Source organism: Hyperoodon ampullatus, assembly GCF_949752795.1.
Source record: "Hyperoodon ampullatus genome assembly, chromosome: 5".
Taxonomy (NCBI): domain Eukaryota; kingdom Metazoa; phylum Chordata; class Mammalia; order Artiodactyla; family Ziphiidae; genus Hyperoodon; species Hyperoodon ampullatus.
The window spans coordinates 36,343,070-36,364,891 of record NC_136918.1 but is presented as its reverse complement, the minus strand read 5'-3'; the positions used below and the strand labels follow the sequence as shown (position 1 = coordinate 36,364,891).

At 35.6% G+C, this 21,822-nt stretch overlaps 1 protein-coding gene across 1 annotated transcript in view; it reads right to left on the bottom strand.

The window, feature by feature from the left end:
* Window positions 1-21,822, bottom strand: part of ACAP2 (ArfGAP with coiled-coil, ankyrin repeat and PH domains 2) — a gene marked incomplete at its 3' end in the record, with an annotated part of 162,117 nt that overhangs the window by 41,253 nt on the left and 99,042 nt on the right. The window contains exons 5-8 of the mRNA XM_079704367.1: window positions 17,273-17,331; window positions 8,877-9,060; window positions 4,509-4,553; window positions 1,548-1,643 (exon numbers count right to left, since the gene is read on the bottom strand). Of these exons, the coding sequence (XP_079560493.1) occupies window positions 1,548-1,643; window positions 4,509-4,553; window positions 8,877-9,060; window positions 17,273-17,331 (384 nt within the window). The remainder of the gene's footprint in view (window positions 1-1,547; window positions 1,644-4,508; window positions 4,554-8,876; window positions 9,061-17,272; window positions 17,332-21,822) is intronic.

Here is a 21,822-nt window from a genome sequence, read left to right as displayed (position 1 = left end):
GAACCATTTTGGGAAAGAAAATCAACTGAAAATTGACAGAAATCCAGAAAACTCACCAGTCAACAAAAAAGAATGTCCGGGAACAGATCTAACATAAAGTTTTGATTAGATATCAAAAATAATTTGGATGTAATAAAATTTCTATATAATATTCTTATATATAATTCATGCATGTGCATGTGTGTGTGCGTGTGTATAAAATGAAAAAGTTCCCAAGAGTTCTATAATCTTAAGATTCTAAAATTTTATTATTCAAAATAGCAAAATGCAAATTTCTTTGAAAATAAAAAAAGAGCTATAACTCAAATAAAATACCAATTAGGACAGTAACTCAATAATCCAAATGTAAGAAACAAAAAAATAAATCCAGCTATGTATACTGTGAAACAAACACTTTGTTTTAAAATTCTTCTTTTCGGTACCCTCATATACTATCTGTAACATTTTCTTTAACTTTAATCTTATTTTTGGTTACACATTTAACCCATACATAAATCTGCTATAGCACCAATATGCTAAATCTCTTTAAAAATACAGATATTAGAACAAAGACAACAAAAGGAAAAATAAACAAGTCAAACTACATCTAACTAAAAACCTTCTGCACAGCAAAGGAAACCATGAGCAAAATGAAAAGGCAACCTACCAAATGGCAGAAAATATTTACATATCATATATCTGATAAGGGATTAATATCTAAAATATATAAAGAACTCAGACAACTTAACAGCAAAAAAAAAAGAAAAAAATCCAATTAAAAAATGGGCAGAGGATCTGAACAGACATTTTCCCACAGAAGACATACAGATGGCCAATAAGGGGTCCAAGGTACTCAATGTCACTAATGATGAAAGACATGCAGATCAAAACAACAGGGAGATATTGCCTCACACCTGTTAGAATGGCTGTCATCAAAGACAAGAGAAGATTGTCAAGGATGTGGAAAAAAGGGAACCCTTGTGCACTGTCGGTGAGAACGAAATCGGCACAGCCACTATGAAAAACAGTATGGAGCTTCCTCAGAAAATTAAAAATAGAACTACTATGTGATCCAACAATTCCACTTCTGGGTATTTACCTGAAGGAATCGAAGACACTAACTCGAAAAGATATCTGCATCCCCACGTTCTGCAGCATTATTTAGCCAAGATATGGAAGTAACCTAACTAAGTGTCCGTCAATAGACAGATTTTAAAATGTGGTATACATATACAGTGGAATATTATTCAGCCATAAAAAAGGAAATCCTGTCTTTTGCAACAACATGGATGGATCCTGAGGGCATTACACTAAGTGAAATAAGTCAGACACAGAAAGACAACTACTGTGTGATCTCACTGATATGTGGAATTAAAAAAAAAACAAAAACAGAACTCACAGAAAAAACAGACTGGAGGTTGCTAGAGGTGGGTGTTGCGGGGTGGGAAAATGGGTGAGTGGGGTCAAAAGGTACAAAACTTCCAGTTATACATATGTCAATTATATCTCAATTTAAAAAAATACAGATATTGGTATATAACACAGAATCAAGAAGTACAGTACATTACCTGTGCACCAAGGTCCTTCATGTAGGGCCCAAGTTCACTAAATAGATCATATCCTTGATGAAAGAAGGCCAAATGGGCATACATAAAGGATAACATCTAACAGGAGGAAAAAATGGTTAGCATTTTAAAATCAATTCTTAGATAAATATTCTGAAATTTCTTAAAAAATTCTGATTCTATCTATTGTTTAAAAATTATTCCACCAGAGCCCAAAATATCAAACCTATTTAAAATTAAACTGAGTCATTTTTCTTAAAAGAGTATTACAAAAATATTTTCAAACTTATATTGCAATAATTCAAAGAATCAAGTTTTCAATAGCTTCACCATCTTCCCAGGTACATTATAAAATATCTATGTGTCTTTCAACAAAACTCACTGGCAAAACCTTAAATTACAAATAAAACATTAAAATATTAGGAGGGGACATATGAAGCTCCCAAAACAAAGCAATCACATATACTTTACAACCCGTAGGTCACTAAGCACAACACGAAATAGGGGCCTGTTCGTTTTTTTCTCAAGATAGCAAAATAAAATGAGGCAACAGACTTTGCCAATATGGAGATTTTGTTATATTCATTCCAAAAATCCAAAAATGATTAATGGGTTAAGATTTTTTTCTAAGTTTTCCTACATTTTACCTATTCATGAGAGAAAAAACACTCTTATTTTTATTAAATTTTTACATGAGAAGGAATTAATTCAATCACAATACTGAAAGAATCCTCCAAACATCCATGTTATTTTTAGCAAGAAGAGACATCTGTTTAATTCTGTAAAATCTAAAATAGGTCAAAAGGTCCTTAATACTCAAGAATCCTTCAAAAGGAATTTTTTTGGAAGAGAAAAACCAATAAAATAAAACACGATGACAAAAGGACAAAGCTCACTAAAAGATGATTCTGGAATTAGATAACGCCAGTTGTACAACTTTGTGAATATGATTTTAAAAAACACTAAATATATTTTTTAAAAAGAGAGGAAGAGATTAATAGTTACAAGTACATAAAAAGTAAAATATGCCTGCACATCAAAACACAGAATAAGCATATTAAAAGATAAATAATAAACTAGGAATAAACATTTGACAAAGGGTTACTAGTCTTAATAGATAAGAGATGTTACAAATCAGTATGAAAAGCATGAAGACCCCCAAGGAAAAAGAGGGAAAGGACATAGAGAACATAAGTGACCAAGAAAAAAAAAAGGTGTGGGGGGACATTCATACTCATTTGCCTCAAAGAAATCCAAAATTAAACAATCAGATGACATTTTCAATCTACCAAATTGTGGTAGAGTGGGGGAAAATAATACCCAGTGTTTGTAAAATGTGGAAAAATGTTCACTCTTACACACTATTAGTGGAAATTTTGTGTGACCCTTAAAATTTGACAATATTCCTTAAAAGTTTCAAAAAATGCTTCAACCCTTTGACTAAGTAATCTCTTGTCTTAATCTATCCGAAGGAAATATTATTCATTAGGATGACCACTATAATGCTATGCTTTACTTCAAAAACAGAGAAATTACTTAAAATCCATTAACAGGTAAAGTTAATTTATGGTATATTCAAGGTCAGTAAACTGACCTACAAACTATATCCAGCCCTACCACCTGTATTTGGATGGGCTATGGGCTAACAACGGTTTTTGCATTTTTAAATGGTTAAAGAAAATGAAAAGATATGAAATTCATGACACGTAAAAATTATATAAAATTCAAATTTCCATGTTCATAAAAAAAGTTTTATTAGAACAGTCATGCCATTCATTTACATATTGTCTATGACTGCTTTCCTATTACAATAGCACAGCTGAGTAGTTGCAACACAGACCATACGGCCTCCAAAACCTAATATATTTACTACCTGGCCCTTCAAGAAAAATGTTTGCTCACCCCTACTGTATTCATATGGTAGAATTCTACCTGGCCACAAAAGTCATCATTAAATAAAAAAATATTTAATGACACATGATGATTTTGGAGTATATTAGTGAAAAAAGAAAATTATAGAACAGTATGTAGGAATGATTCCTATTTTGTTTTTAAAAATTAAATGGAATTTTAAGAGGTGTATATACATGTTCACATACACACACAAACAGGCGCACGCACACAGAGAAAAAAGACAAAGATTACACCAAGATATTAATAGTGGTTCTCTCTTGGTAGTAGCATTTATAAGTATTTTTATTCTTCCTTCATATATTTTATTTTCCAATTTTCTACAATTAACATACATTACTCTGAATCTGGAAAAGGTGGTGGAGGTAAACAGGAAGTATAATGTACTCATCTGATAAGAAATAACATAAATATTAACAGAGAATTTAGGAAAAACCTAGGTGTGGACAAGGATCAAAAGCAATTTCTATAGATCCTTTGAGAAAAAAAAAACACAAAAAAACTTTAGTGAACAAAATCAGAGAGGAGAAATTATTTCTAAGGTTCTCAAAATATAAAAGAGTATAATGTATATATGACTATCATCCTCTGCCCACCTCCTTGTTAGCTTTAAGACGAAAAATGGGCAAATAAAAAATCACTGTTGCCATGCCATCCTTCAAATTTCATCTCGTTTGTTTTCTACCTGCACTCCAAAAAGCTAATACACCATCAACAGCCCTAAGGGAAAAATTCTGTAAAATGACACTATGTATGCCCTCAATCTCAAATTATTTAAGTGTCTGGTTTAAGGAGATTACAGTGTAATTATAGATGAGACACACATAAATAACTATAACATAAAGGAGACCAAAAAAAGTGGTTAAGTGACATATAAGAAGTACAAAAATATCATTAAGTAAGATTAATTATGAACCTAGAATAAATAAATAAGTCAATAAATAAATACACATATACATATACAAACACATATATGGTGCTATTTAAACACTTAATACATACATTTAACTTCATATTAAAATATTTAGAACATCATTTCAATAAATATCTTACTGATTTCAGGATTTCTGATCTCCTTTTTGATTGAAGGACATTAATCTGAGGGAAAATGCACTTGGTTAATCACCTATGCATTATTTAAAAAACTAATCCAGAATGCAATACTGTAAAATTTGCTTATTCTAATGGTTTAATACTTTTCCAAAAAAGTAAATGAAAACAAAGTTCAAGTTTTTCACCTTTTGACCTGCTTTTTGCAAAAACAGTTAAGACAAACATACCAATGAAACTCTCATCCATTTTTTCAACTTAAAGAACAACTGGCCATGTTCAAACCATAAAATTGTACTGTACTGATAAAACTATCACCTTGATAAACTTTTGAATTTCTTAGAATTCCATCTTCTCTCCACCCTCCTTATCTAATTGCTCTTTTAACATACATCCTTAATACAAATTCTAATCACTTTTACCACTACCACCAACCACCATCATATCTTTTCCTGACTGCTACAATAGTCTATGAACTAGTCTCTGTTTCCACTCTTGACTCTTGACACTTCATTCTCCACAGAGCAACCAGAGTGATCTTTTCAAACAATAAATAAGATCATGTACATCTGTATTAAAACCTTCCAACTCCCTACTGTAGTCTACAAAGCCCTTTGTGAAGAAGAGGCTCCTGCTACCTCTCCCACCTAATTTTCTACTACAGTACTTTCCCCTTTCCTGTGGTCCAACCACAACCCAGGAGTACTCCCACCTCAAAGCCTTTGTACTACTTGTTCTGTCTTCATGTCATGATTTTCTGCCCAGATGGGCACAAGGCTCTTATCCATCAGGTCCCAGCTTAAATAGTATCTCCTCACAAAGGTCTAAAGTAGGCTTTTAAGCAGTCTTTAGTACACGAACCCTATTTATTTTCTTTATAGTATTCATAACTACCTCATATTTTATTTACTTATTTCTTTTCCCCAGCTAAAACATAAACTCCATGAGATCAAGGTCGTGCCTAATTCCCAGTTGTATTCTCCAAGTTGTATATACTAAGCACTCAGAAATATGTGTTGAACAAATTAATGGACCTTAAATAAATATTTTAATTAGACTAAACTATTGAAAGATCAGTAATTATTAAAGTTGCCTTCTGTGGTATCTCTTCCCAACTTTAGAAATTCACAACAAACATTTTATTTTTGCCTGTTATTATATATCAGCTTAATGAAATAAAATGTTTACACAAGAAAAGAATCATTCACTCTTTGCTAAAATTTCAAAAGGTTACAGAATATCTTTTTAATATGTCCTTCCCACTGAATATTCCGCCTGTTGTTTAATAAGATAATTTTAAAGCACTGATCAGAAAACAAAAACAGACCAAGAGGGGGCTTCCCTGGTGGCGCAGTGGTTGAGAGTCCGCCTGCCGATGCAGGGGACACGGGTTCGTGCCCTGGTCCAGAAAGATCCCACATGCCACGGAGCGGCTAGGCCCCTGAGCCATGGCCGCTGAACCTGCGCGTCCGGAGCCTGTGCTCCACAATGGGAGAGGCCACAACAGTGAGAGGCCCGCGTACCGCAAAAAAAAAAAAAAAAGACCAAGAGGGAATTCCCTGGTGGTGCAGTGGTTAAGAATCCGCCTGCCAATGCAGGGGACACAGGTTCGAGCCCTGCTCTGGGAAGCTCCCACATGCCGTGGAGCAACTAAGCCTGTGTGCCACAACTACTGAGCCTGTGCTCTAGAGCCCATGAGCCATAACTACTTAGCCTGAATGCCACAACTACTGAAGCCCATGTGCCTAGAGCCCGTGTTCTGCAACAAGAGAAGCTACCGCAATGAGAAGCCCGTGCACCGCAATGAAGAGTAGCCCCTGCTTGACACAACTAGAGAAAGCTGGCACGCTGCTACGAAGATCTAATGCAGCCAAAAATAAATAAATAAATAAGTAAAAACAGACCAAGAAAAATCTAATAACTTTGTTTACCTAAGCACTAGTTTCTTCTGAATGTCTGTTTCAAGGTCTATTCAGTTTTGAGAACTAAAATATTAACTTTCAAATGCTCTAAGTAAAAGCTTAGAAAAATGTTAAAAATGCCTCTGTTTGACAATGAAAAACAGCATACATTTGAAAATACAAAAGTATATTCAAATATTAAGAGAAACTAAAGCATGATAAACTCTAAATCTGAATATTTCTTACTATTCTCTAAAACAGACACTTTGGCCATATAATAAAATAATGCAACAGTTCTCATTAGAAAAATCAAACAAATAGTTATAAGAGAGGTGAGGTCCTAACTTAAAACTACTGGATGGACATCAAAGGAAATGGACAGTTTATAATGTGTAAATTTGAAAATAATGAATATTTTAGGTAACTTCCTCCCTTCCCAAATAAAATTTAAAATTAACCTGTTCACTCTTTCAAAAAACATTACCTATCTATTTTCCAACCACTGGACTAGAGGGAAGGGATATAATCTAGGAGTAGGAAAGACATATAAATAAATAATTTCAATAAATGAGATAAGTGCTCTAACAGCAATGTGTATGACAATAATATGGTAGCACAGAGGAAACAGAGACAAGAATGATTCATTTTGCCTGGAAAAAATTGAGTAATTGTGACCACAGAACAGAGAACAAATTGCTAATGGGCAGGTTAAAAGCAACACAAGAAAGATCAATTTTTATGAGAACATCTTAATACTCTAGACAAGAAGCAGTAAGAACTAGTGTTGGGGCTGCAGCAGAGTGAGAACGAACAGGTTTAAGAGGTACATAGAACTTTTCAAGGCAATTTTGACTGTTAGTTATAGTAGCTAAGAATGAGGAGAATATCTGATATGATTCTCCAATTCTGATTTCTACGATTAAGAGGGTGACACTACTCAGTATGGTAACGGCAATACAAAGTCATTTGAGAAGAAGAAAGATTTTAGTTTTAGACACAAAAGGAATGAGGTACTTCTGAGAAAAATAGATTTTGTCGCCTATGTATGGTGATAAGTCAAGCAAAGGGCATGATTAAACTGTAAGGGATTATCATAAAGTCAGAAAACAGGAAAACCAAAGATGGAACCCTAATAGAGAGATTGAAAAGGTGGACAAAGGAGAGAAACCCAAGGTGGAAACTGAAAAGAAACATAAATTAAGATGATGACCTGCAAATGGTTTAAGATACATCAAGACAAAAGTATGTTTCAAGAAAGAGAGTGTGGTCTACTATTTCAGTGAAACACAATAGTCAAGTTGGTTAAAAAGTACAATATATCTAATAAAGAAGACCTTAACATGAGCCATTTCAGTAGAATGAGGTAGGCAGACTCAGTACTCATACTACTGCAGGAATTGATATAAATGTGAGGTAGATAAGAGGAGACAGGAAATACAGACTACTCCATGCTAGAAGCCTTTCATTAATAACTGGAGTGTACATCATTTTTTAAAATTTAACTTCCCACTTACTGAACAGGAACTTAATAGAAAAAAATCTTAAAGTCATTTTCTACTGTTTTCGCAAAGTTACCTGAGTAGTTTTTAATCACTAATTAGCAATATGTTTACTTAAGGGTTTTTTTGTGTGTGTGTGTGTGTGTGGTATGCGGGCCTCTCATTGTTGTGGCCTCTCCCATTGAGGAGCACAGGCTCCGGACGCGCGGGCTCAGTGGCCATGGCCCACGGGCCCAGCCACTCCGCGGCATGTGGGATCCTCCCAGACCGGGGCACGAGCCCGTGTCCCCTGCATCGGCAGGCGGACTCTCAACCACTGTGCCACCAGGGAAGCCTTACTTAAGTATTTTTTGAAGAAATAATCTGTGACCACTGTTAAGTCAACAATCTATGGGAACTCCCCTGTCCCAGATCACCTCACAACGTACCAAATATCAATCCCTACTTTTAAAAAGCAGCACCTAATGCAAACATGAGAACATTATTTCCAGAAATATTCATTTGGCAATATGGTGAGCCTTTGTACCTCTAAGAATCTACTCGCAACAAATTATCAGAAATGTGGCAAAAGATTTGTATACAAAGATCTTATTATCATTTACAATTATTGAAAATTATATTTCCACTATTGCCAGCAAAAACTGGCAACACTATATCTGATAACTGGATATTAATTAAATTGACACAGCATCTCCATAGAATAAAATATAACAATTAATAATGCTTTTCATGACATTTTGAAAGGGGGAAGTATACTGTTAAGTGAACAGGGGAAGAAATCAGAACTAAAGGTATACACATGCACACACATATAATGCATACACAAACACCCAGACACATGGAAATTTTTCACAAAAGATCATGGTTTAATTTTAAACTACAGAAATAGTACTATTTATTTCCTTGAGTGCAATCACTCAAAAGTAACAACACGTTTAATAACCATTTTTGAAAACATATAATAAACATACCTGAAGTACGTAATCTAGGGCTATATGTCGAAAACATTTTCTTGTTGCTGTCAGAATGTTTGTGGCTTCTTCAACTTCATGCTGTTTGTTTCTTTGTACTTGAGCATTTTTTACTAATGCGTTTTCTTTTTCCTCACTGACTTTTTCAAACTGCTTCTTGGCATCTTTGAATTTTCTAAGATCTCTAAATAAATTAAAATAGTGAAACTTTCATAAAGCTATCTGGATCAAAAACTTTACCAAAATAACATTTACAATTTAATTCTTATGTTCCTCTACTTATTTATTTATTTGAAAATGACACTCAATAGCTCTTCCAACTAACATATATATTAGTTTATGAGTACACACTATTCCTCATATAGTCAGCTAGCATTTCCTTACTTATATCTATACAATTTAAAGTGAAAATAAATTATCAAATTAACATTACAGAAACATAAAAGGCAAAGTTAATTTTTCTAAAGACAAATTCTGGGACATGTACCAATATTTAACCAAATAATTTTTATTTTATTTTTTTTACATTTATTTTTATTTTCTTTAACTGATGTATGGTTGATGTAAAATATTATATAAGTTACAGGTGTATAATATAGTTATATACAATTTCTTTTTTCTTTGGTCAATCTCAAACTCCCTAACTATCCCTCCCCCACCCTTCCCTCCTGATAACCATAAATTTGTTCTCTGAGTCTGTGAGTCTGTAAAGTTGTTGTTGTTGTTTAATATTTATTTATTTATTTTGGCTGCACCGGGTCTTAGTCACGACACATGGGATCTTCATTGCGGCCTGCAGACTCCTACTTGAGGCATGCGAACTCTTAGTTGTGGCTTGCATGTGGGATTTAGTTCCCCAACCAGGGACTGAACCCAGGCCCCCTGCATTGGGAGCATGGAGCCTTACCCACTGGACCACCAGGTAAGTCCATCTTGTCTTTCTTTTTTTTTTTTTTTCCTGTTTTTGTGTGTGTGTATATGTGTGTGTGTGTGTGTTTCTTTGTGTATTTTTGTGTGTTTGGTTTTGCTTTCACCATATGTCTTGGGGGTTTCGCTTGTTTCTTTTCTTTTTTTTTTTTTCTTTTGTGTGGTGCAGCTTGCAGGGTCTTGGTTCTCTGGCCGAGGGTCAGGCCTGAGCTTCTGAGATGGGACAGCCAAGTCCAGGACACTGGACCACCAGAGAACTCCCAGCCACAGGGAATATTAATAGGTGAGAGCTCTCCTAGATGTCACCATCTCAACACGAAGACCCGGCTCCACCCAAGGGCCAGCAAGCTCCAGTGCTGGGTGCCTCACACCAAACAACTAGCAAGACAGGAACACAACCCCACCCATTAGCAGACAGGCTGCCTAAAGTCATATGAAGCTCACAGACAACCCAAAACACATCACCTGACACAGCCCTGCCAATCAGAGGGACAAGATACAGCTCCACCCACCAGAACACAGGCACCAGTCCCCCACACCAGGAAGCCTACACAAGCCACTGGACCAACCTCACCCACTGGGGGCAAACACCAGAAGCAAGAGGAACTACAACCCCAAAGCCTGTGGAAAGCAGACCCTAAACACAGTAAGTAAAACAAAATGAGAAGACAGAGAAATATGTTGCAGATGAAGGAGCAAGGTAAAAACCCACAAGACCAAACAAATGAAGAGGAAATAGGCAATCTACCTGAAAAAGAATTCAGAGTATTGATAGTAAAGATGATCCAAAATATTGGAAACAGAATGGAGAAAATACAAGAAACATTTAACAAGGACCTAAAAGAACTAAAGAACAGTGATGAACAAGACAATAACCGAAATTAAAAATACTCTAGAAGGAATCAATAGCAGAATAACTGAGGCAGAAGAACGGATAAGTAAGCTGGAAGACAGAATGGTGGAAATAACTGCCGCAGAGCAGAAGAAAGAAAAAAGAATGAAAAGAACTGAGGACAGTCTCAGAGACCTCTGGGATAACATTAAACACACCTACATTCAAATTATAGAGGTCCCAGAGGAAGAAGAGAAAGAGAAAGGGTCTGAGAAAATATCTGAAGAGACTATAGTTAAAAACATCCCTAACATGGAAAAGGAAATAGTCAATCAAGTCCAGGAAGTGCAGAGAGTCCCATACGGTATAAACCCAAGGAAAAACACACCGAGACACATATTAATCACACTAAAAAAAATTAAACACAAAGAAAAAATATTAAGCATCAAGGAAAAAGCAAAAAATAACATACAAGGGAATCCCCGTAAGGTCATCAGCTGATTTTTCAACAGAAACTCTGAAGGCCACATTGGAGTGGCAGGATATATATAAAGTGATGAAAGGGAAAAATCTACAACCAAGATTAATCTACCCAGCAAGGATCTCACTCAGATTCAACAAAGAAATCAAAAGCTTTACAGACAAGCAAAAGCTAAGAGACTTCAGAGCCACCAAACCAACTCTACAACAAAGGAACAACTAAAGGAACTCCTCTAAGCCAGAAACACAAGAGAAGAAGAACACCTAGAAAAACAACCCAAAACGATTAAGAAAAAGGTAATAGAACTTACATATCGATAATTACCTTACATGTGAATGGATTAAATGCTCCAACCAAAAGACACAAGCTCACTGAATGGATACAAAAACAAGACCCATATATATGCTGTCTACAAGAGACCCACTTCAGATGTAGGGACACATACAGACTCAAAGTGAGGGGATGGAAAAAGATATTCCATGCACATGGAAATCAAAACATTTTGATTTCCATGAGCATGGAATACTCATATCAGATGAGATAGACTTACTCATATCAGATAAGATAGACTTTAAAATATAGACTGTTACAAGAGACAAGGAAGAACACTACATAATGACAAAGGGATCAATCCAAGAAGAAGATATAACAATTACAAATATAGATGCATCCAACATAGGAGCACCTCAATACATAAGGCAAATGTTAACAGCCATAAAAGAGGAAATTGACGGTAACACAATAATAGTGGGGGACTTTAACACTTTATTTACACCAACAGACAGATTATCCAGACAGAAAATTAACACGGAAACACAAGCTTTAAACGAGATCGATTTAATTGGTATTTATAGGACATTCCACCCACAAGCAGCAGAATACACTTTCTTCTCAAGTGTACACGGAACACTATCCAGGATACATCACATCTTGGGTCACAAATCAAGCCTCAGTAAATTTAAGAAAATTGAAATCGTATCAAGCATCTTTTCTGGCCACACGCTATGAGACTAGATATCAATTACAGGAAAAAAACTGAAAAAAAACACAAACACAGGGAGGCTAAACGATATGCTACTTAATAACCAAGAGATCACTGAAGAAATCAAAGAGGAAATCAAAAATACCTAGAGACAAATGCCAACAAAAGCACGACAACCCAAAACCTATGGTATGCAGCAAAAGCAATTCTAAGAGGGAAGTTTATAGCAATACAATCCTACCTCAAGAAACATGAAAAATCTCAAATAAACAATCTAACCTTACACCTAAAGGGACTAGAGAAAGAAGAACAAAACGAAACAAAAAAAACCCAACGTTAGTAGAAGGAAAGAAATCATAAAGATCAGAGCAGAAATAAATGAAACAGAAACAAAGAAAACAAGAGCAAAGATCAATAAAACTAACAGCTGGTTCCTTGAGAAGATAAACAAAATTGATAAACTTTTAGCCAGACTCATCAAAAAAAGAGGGAGAAGACTCAAATCAATAAAATTAGAAATGAAAAAGGAGAGGTTACAATGGACATCGAAGAAATACAAATGATCATAAGAGACTACTACAAGCAACCATATGCCAATAAAATGGACAACTTGGAAGAAATGGAAAAATTCTTAGAAAGGTATAACCTTCCAAGACTGAACAGGGAAGAAATAGAAAATATAAACAGACCAATCACATGTAATGAAGTTGAAACTCTGATTTAAAAGTTTCCAACAGGGCTTCCCTGGTGGCGCAGTGGTTGAGAGTCTGCCTGCCAATGCAGGGGACACAGGTTCATGTCCCGGTCCGGGAAGATCCCACATGCGGTGGAGCGGCTAGGCCCATGAGCCATGGCCGCTGAGCCTGCGCGTCCAGAGCCTGTGCTCCGCAACAAGGAGAGGCCACAACAGTGAGAGGCCCGTGTACTGCAAAAAAAAAAAAAAAGTTTCCAACAAACAAAAAGTCCAGGACCAGATGGCTTCACAGGTGAATTCTATCAAACATTTAGAGAACAGCGAACACCCATCCTTCTCAAACTATTCCAAAAAATTGCAGAGAGAGGAACACTCCCAAGCTCATTCTACAAGGCCACCATCACCCTGATACCAAAACCAGACAAAGATATCACAAAAACAGAGAATTACAGACCAATATCACTGATGAATATAGATGTAAAAATCCTCAACAAAATACTAGCAAACAGAATCCAACAACACATTAAAAGGATCATATACCCTGATCAAGTGCGATTTATCCCAGGGATGCAAGGATTCTCAATATACGCAAACCAATCAATGTGATACACCATATTAACAAATTGAAGAATAAAAACCATATGATCATCTCGATACAGAAAAAGCTTTTGACAAAATTCAACACCCATTTATGATAAAAATTCTCCAGAAAGTGGGCACAGAGGGAACCTACCTCAACATAATAAAGGCCATATCTGACAAACCCACAGAAAACATCATTCTCAATGGTGAAAAACTGAAAGCATTTCTTCTAAGATCAGGAACAAGACGAGGATATCCACTCTCACCACTATTATTCAACATAGTTTTGGAAGTCCTAGCCACAGCAATCAGAAAAGAAAAAGAAATAAAAGGAATCCAAATTGGAAAAGAAGAAGTAAAACTGTCACTTTTCAAATGACAGGATACTATATGTAGAAGATCCTAAAGATGCCACCAGAAAACTACTAGAGCTAATCAGTGAATTTGGTAAAGTTGCAGGATACAAAATTAATGCACAGAAATCTCTTGCATTCCTATACACTAACAACAAAAGATCAGAAAGAGAAATTAAGGAAATAATCCCATTCACCAATGCAACAAAAGGAATAAAATACCTAGGAATAAACCTACCTAAGGAGGTAAAAGACCTGGATGTGGAAAACTACAAGACACTGATGAAAGAAATCAAAGATGACACAAACAGATGGAGAGATATACCATGTTTTTGGATTGGAAGAATCAATACTGTGAAAATGACTATACTACTCAAAGCCATCTACAGATTCAATGCAATCCCTATCAAATTACCAATGGCATTTTTCACAGAACTAGAACAAAAAATTGCACAATTTGTATGGAGACACAAAAGACACCAAATATCCAAAGCAATTTGAGAAAGAAAAATGGAGCTGGAGGAATCAGGCTCCCTGACTTCAGACCATACTGCAAAGCTACAGTAATCAAGAGAGTATGGTACTGGCACAAAAACAGAAATATAGACCAATGGAACAGGACAGAAACACCAGAGATAAACCCATGCACCTATGGTTACCTAATCTATGACAAAGGAGGCAAAAATATACAGTGGAGAAAAGACAGTCTCTTCAATAAGTGGTGCTGGGGAAACTGGATAGCTACATGTAAAAGAATGAAATTAGAACACTCCCTAACACCATACACAAAAAATAAACTCAAAATGGATTAAAGACCTAAATGTAAGACCGGACACTATAAAACTCTTAGAGGAAAACATAGGAAGAACACTTTTTGACATAAATCACAGCAAGACCTTTTTTGACCCACCTCCTTCAGTTATAAAAATAAAAACAAACAAATGGGACCTAATGAAACTTAAAAGCTTTTGCACAGCAAAGGAAACCATAAACAAGACAAAAAGACAACCCACAGAATGAGAAAAAATATTTACAAATGAAGCAACGGACAAGGGATTAATCTCCAAAAAATACAAATAGCTCATGCATCTCAATATCAAAAAAACAAACAATCCAATCAAAAAATGGGCAGAAGACCTAAATAGACATTCCTCCAAAGAAGACATACAGATGGCCAAGAGGCACATGAAAAGATGCTCAATATCACTAATTATTAGAGAAATGCAAATCAAAACTACAATGAGGTATCACTTCACACCAGTCAGAATGGCCATCATCAAAAAACCTACAAACAATAAATGCTGGAGAGGGTGTGAAGAAAAGGGAACCGTCTTGCAACTGTTGGTGGAAATGTAAACTGATACACCCACTATGGAGAACAGTATGAAGGTTCCTTAAAAAACTAAAAACAGAATTAGCATATGACCCAGCAATCCCACTACTGGGCATATACCCAGAGAAAACCATAATTCAAAAAGACAGATGCATCCCAATGTTCACTGCAGCACTATTTACAATAGCCAGGTCATGGAAGCAACCTAAATGTCCACTGACAGATTAATGGATAAAGATGTGGTACATATATACAATGGAAAATTACTCAGACATAAAAAGGAATGAAATTGGGTCATTTGTAGCAATGTGGATGGACCTTGAGACTGTCATACAGAGTGAAGTAAGTCAGAAAAAGAAAAACAAATATCGTGTATTAACACATATATGTGGAATCTAGAAAAATGGTACAGATGAACCTGTTTGCAAGGCAGAAATAGAGACACAGACATAGAGAAAAAACATATGGACACCAAGTGGGGGCAGGGGGGTGTGGGGTGAATTGGGAGACTGGGATTGACATATACACAGTAATATGTATAAAATAGGTAACTAATGAGAACATGCTGTATAGCACAGGGAACTCTACTCAATACTCTGTGGTGACCTAAATGGGAAGGAAATCCAAAAAACAGGGGATGTATGTATACATATAGCTGATTCACTTCGCTATACAGCAGAAACTTACACAACATTGTAAAGCAACTATACCCCCCCCAAAAAAAAAAGACCAAATGATTTTTAAACAGTAGTATATACCACAGGGAACTTGTTAAAAATGCAAGTTCCAAGGGTCCTCTACCAGAGATTACAATTCTTTGTGTTTTCAGGATAAGAAATCTGAGGGATTTTCTTAAGACACGCCCTTGATTTCACTGTTATGGTGGCCTACAGACCACTCTTTAAGAAACAACATTCGGGGCTTCCCTGGTGGCGCAGTGGTTGAGAGTCCGCCTGCCGATGCAGGGGACACGGGTTCGTGCCCCAGTCCGGGAAGGTCCCACATGCCGTGGAGCGGCTGGGCCCGTGAGCCATGGCCGCTGAGCCTGCGCTTCCAGAGCCTGTGCTCCACAACGGGAGAGGCCACAACAGTGAGAGGCCCGCGTACCGCAAAAAAAAAAAGAAAAAAAGAAACAACATTCATTTATTGTTGAAAAAAATTAGGAGGCCAAAGGACATGAATATATTCTTAAAACACACACACAGAATGCTTTCTAAAAGAATTATGTACCAGTAGAGAATAACAGTATCCATTTCAGTAGTCTGAAAATCTGAAACCTTGATTCATTAATGATCTTAGGTAAATATATAACATCCTTTTACTTTTTCTACCAAGGAATTAGGCAAAGTAACTTCAAGACAAATGACTTTAAAATAATAACAATAATAATAATGTGTACCTAGCAAAGACTTTAATAAGAAGCCATAAATTTTCATGTATATACTCTATAAGGACATTCTGAATATTAGTCTATTTTGAAGTGATTTATAAATGATCTGCAAGACATCACCTCCAGGACAACAAATTCTAACCTACTAAAACAGAAGTGCATTATGTTCATGAGATCTGCCACTATTTATAGTTTTTAACATCTGAATACTATATCATAATCAACTTTATCTATAATTTAATATATTCTCAGTCAGGAATTAAAAGACATAAAGTGAAATTATTAATGTGGAAAAGGAAAACATTCCTACCTGGAACTTCAGATAATTTTTTTATTTCTAGTTTCATTTTATTTCACATATAAATGTGATGAATGTGACACAAAAGGTTTGCTTTCATTACTTATTATGCACCTTCATTACTCATTCTCATGTATTCTATTATCTTCTTGACAAAGAAAATACCATATTGAGACAACTAGAATAACTGACAGTATTTCAACCACTTTTGGGATCTGCTTTGATTTTTAAAGATCATTAGGTTATTTATTTATATTAAAAAATTTTTTTTAGTCTGTAACAATTTGAACTATGCATCCTGAACACAAATTTCATAGTATAAATGATTCACTGAAAGGCATGAAGTCTGACTCCTTTACAGAGTATCAGGAAAAAATGCAATATAAATTTCACAAAGCAAAAAACACACAAAAACCCCCATATTTTCACTAAGTCATGTTTCTAAGTTCTCTCAAAAGATACCAACTCCCAGATGCGATCATTAACTGGTTGCTTTTCTTTTCTTTTCACTGCAACTGACTTACTCTTTGACAAAGTTCTGAAGCTGTGCCTTAATCGATCTCTGAGTTTGGTCAAATAGGATCTAAAAGAAAAGAAGGAACATTAAACAATTAGAAAAGTAAACAAAGAAAATAATTTTCATGTAGTTCCGTAAATATTACATCCTTCCAACAATATTCCAATTCTAATAACACCTACATTTCTTACTGAACATTGCATAAGACATAAGTATTTAAAAAAGAAACAAACTGATTTTCAAGCCAATTTCATCTGTTTAAAGAATAAAATTACTTCTATTTACAGAGGAATGAAATGTGCATTAATATTTAAACACAGTGTTCAATCAGTAGAGCAATTTATTTCCTTGACTCTAATTCAGGCTTTGGAAGACAACCTAAAAGAGTAATACAAATTCTACTCTATCCACCACAGAAATTTCTTACTCTAATATATTAAAACAAAACAAATGAAAACAACTCTAGAACTGCCTTATACCTCAATTAGAGGTTTCTCATTTGGGAAGACCTGTGGATTTAAATGTCTTAAATTCAGAATTCAAGTAAATATTATATAGCCCTTCAGGTTAAAATATTGCTAAGATTAAAAATGAGAATAAAATTTTATTTCTCACGACAATATTTTACGCCACTTAATGGATGCCACATATTTAACTCTATGTGTGGTAAATTTCACAGGGCTTGGCATGGGAATTCCAAGTACTTTCATAATTTACAGATACACTTCATTCAGAATTTGAAACACATGCCAGATGAAGAGGCAGAAAAATAAATATTAAAAACAAAAAGAAAACCTTATGTCCTTCAACTAACTAAAAGCAGTACCAAAAAAATTCAGTCTCTATGGAATCTTACTATTAGCAAAGCCTTACGTCCTTGCCTAAATGCCAAATACACACACACACACACACACACACACACACACACACACACACAAAACCTGGATTGAGTACAGGGTTTCAAAATCTGTCAATTCACTTCCAAAGGAAAAACAGTTTTGTATTATGTTAATCCCAAAGTATTAAACCCAAATTAAGCAGAAGAAGGCAACTAAATAGAAAACAGAAAATCAATAGCCAAAACCCAATGAAACCTAAAGCTAGTTCTTTAAGAAGATCTAAAATAGATAAACCCACAACCAAAGTGATCAGGAAGAAAGAAGACACAAATTTCATACAATAAAAAGGAGAGAGATGACTTCACCACAGATTCTACAGATGTTAAAAAAGGATAATCAGGGGAACAATTTTATGCTGATAAATTCAATCGATGAGATGGGGAAATACTTGGAAGGACAAAAACTAACAAAGCTCAACTGTAGCAACGTTTTCTTAGGGCAGTTTCCCAAGGCAATAGAAATAAAAGCAAAAATAAATAAATGGGATCTAATCAAACTTAGAAGCTTTTGAACAGCAAAGGAAACCATGAACAAAATGAAAAGACAACCCACAGACTGGGAGAAAAAATTTGCAAATGTTGAGACTGACGAGGGCTTAATTTCCAAAATATACAAAGAGCTCATACAACTCAATAACAAAAACACAAACAAACAAATCAAAAAATGGGCAGACCTAAATAGACATCTCTCCAAAGAAAACATACAGATGGCCAATAGGTACATGAAAAGATGCTCAACTTCTCTAATTATTAGATAAATGCAAATCAAAACTACAATGAGGTCTCACTTCACACCAGTCAGAATGGCCATCATTAAAAAGTCTACAAATAATAAGTGCTGGAGAGGGTGTAGAGAAAAGGGAACCCTCCTACATTGTTGGTAAGAACGTAAATTGGTGCAGCCACTAGGGAAAACAGCATGGAGGTTCCTTAAAAAACTAAAAATAGAGTTGCCATATGATCCAGCAATCCCCCTCCTGGGCATACTTCCAGAGAAAACTCTGATTTGAAAAGATACATGCACCCCAATGTTCATAGCAGCGCTATCTACAATAGCCAAGACATGGAAGCAACCTAAATGTCCATCGACAGATGAATGGATACATGGAATATTACTCAGCCATAAGAAGAAATGAAATAATGCCATTTGTAGCAACATGGGTGGACTTAGAGATTATCATACTAAGTGAAGTCAGCCAGAGAAAGACAAATATTATGTGCTATCACTTATATGTGGAATCTAAAATATGACACAAATGAATTTATCTATGAAACAGAAACGGACTCACAGACATAGAGAATAGACTTGTGGTTGCCAAGGAGGAGGGGAGGTGAGGGAGGGAAGGATTGAGAGTTCGGGATTAGCAGATGCAAACTATTACATATAGGATGGATAACAACAAGGTACTACTGTATAGCACAGGGAACTATATTGAATATTCTGTAATAAACCATAGTGGAAAAGAATGTGAAAAAGAACATATATACACACACACACACACACACACACACACACACACATAACTGAATCACTTTGCTGTATACCAGAAACTAATACAACTTTATAAATCAACTATACTTCAATAAAAAATTTTTTAAAAAAGAAGGTATCAGAAACCTAAACAGAGTTCCCTGGTGGCCTAATGGTTAGGATTCTGGGCTTTTACTGCCATGGCCTGGGTTCAACCCCTGGTCGGGGAACTGAGATCCCACAAGCCACATGGCGTGACCAAAAAAAAGAAACCTAAACAGAATTAAAGAAATAGAATCTATAGTGAAAAACCTCCCCTATCCTATAAAGTTAAAGCTAACTTTACATAAAACCTAGCAACCCCAATCTTAGGTATTTGCCCAAGAGAAAGGAAAACTTAGGTTCATAACAAAATCTGTATACAAATGTTTTTTAGCAGCTTCATTCCTAATTGCCAAACATTGGACACAACCCAAATGTCCTTGGAGAAACAAACTATAGTATATCTATACAATGGAATACTACTCAGCAATAAAAAAGAAAGAACTATTAATACATGCAACCACACAGATGAATCTCAATGCATTTTGATAAATAAGTCATATTCAAAAGGGTACAAACTGAATGAGTCCAGTTATATGACATTTAGGAAAAGACAGAACTATAGGATGGATATCAAATCAGCAATTTACAATGGTAGGGGGAGGAAGGAAAGGGTGACTAACAATGGGTTAATAAGAGTATTTCTAGAGTTAATGAAACTGCATCTTGATTGAGGTATGGAGACCCAACTGTATGCATTTGTCAAAACTCATAAAACTGTACACCACAAGGAATCAATTTTGTTACATTTAAATTTGGGGCTTCCCTGGTGGCGCAGTGGTTAAGAATCTGCCTGCCAATGCAGGGGACATAGGTTCGTGCCCTGGTCTGGGAAGATCCCACATGCCGCAGAGCAACTAGGCCCGTGAGCCACAACTACTGAGCCTGCGCATCTGGAGCCTGTGCTCTGCAACAGGAGAGGCCATGACAGTGAGAGGCCCACGCACTGCGATGAAGAGTGGCCCCCCACTCACCACAACTGGAGAAAGCCCTTGCACAGAAACGAAGACCCAACACAGCCAAAAATAAATAAATAAATAAATAAATTTAAATTTGAAAATAACTTTAATACCCTCTAGGTCCACTCCATTTGTCACAAATGGCAAGGTTTCATTCTTTTTTATGGCTGAATAATATTCCATTGTATATATACTATACATGTAATATATACACCACAGCTTCTTCATCCATTCGCCAACTGATAGGCACTTAGATTGCTTCCATATCTTGCCTATTGTGAATAATGCTGCAATGAACACAGGAGTGTATATATCTTTTCTAATTAGTGTTTTTGTTTTCTTTGGTTAAGTACCCAAGAGTGAACTTGCTGGACCATATGGTAGTTTTACTTTTAGTTTTTTGAGGAATTTCCATACTGTTTTCCATAGTGGCTATACCAATTTATATCCCCATCAACAGCACACAAGGATTTACCTGTCTCCACATCCTCACCAATGCTTGTTACTTGTTAACATTTAGATAACAGCCATTCTGACAAATGTGAGGTGATATCTCATTGTGGTTTTGATTTGCATTTCCCTGATGACTAGTGATGGTAAGCATTTTTTCATGTGCCTGTATGTCATCTGTATGTCTTCTTTGGGAAAATGTCTATTCAGGTCCTCTGCCCATTTTTTTAATTGGGGTATTTGGGGGTTTTTTTGATGCTGAGTTCCTTGTATATTTGGGATATTGACCCCTTGTTGGACATAACATTTGCAAACATCTTCTCCCATTCAGTAGGCTGCCTTTTCGTTTTGTTCATGGCTTCCTTCACTGTATAAAAGCTTTTTTTAGTTTCATGTAGCCCCATTTGCTTATCTTTGCTTTTGTTTCCCTTGACTGTGGAGACATAGCCCATAAAATACTGCTAAGACAGATGTCAAAGAGCATACTGCCTATGCTTCCTTCTAGAAGTTTTATGGCTTCAGATCTTACATTTAAGTCTTTAATCTATTTTGAGTTTATTTTTGTATATGGTGTGAGAATGTAGTCATCTGATTCTTTTGCATGGAGCTGCCCAGTTTTCCTAACACCATTTATTGAAGAGTCTGCCTTTCCCCTATTGTATACTCTTGCCTCCTTT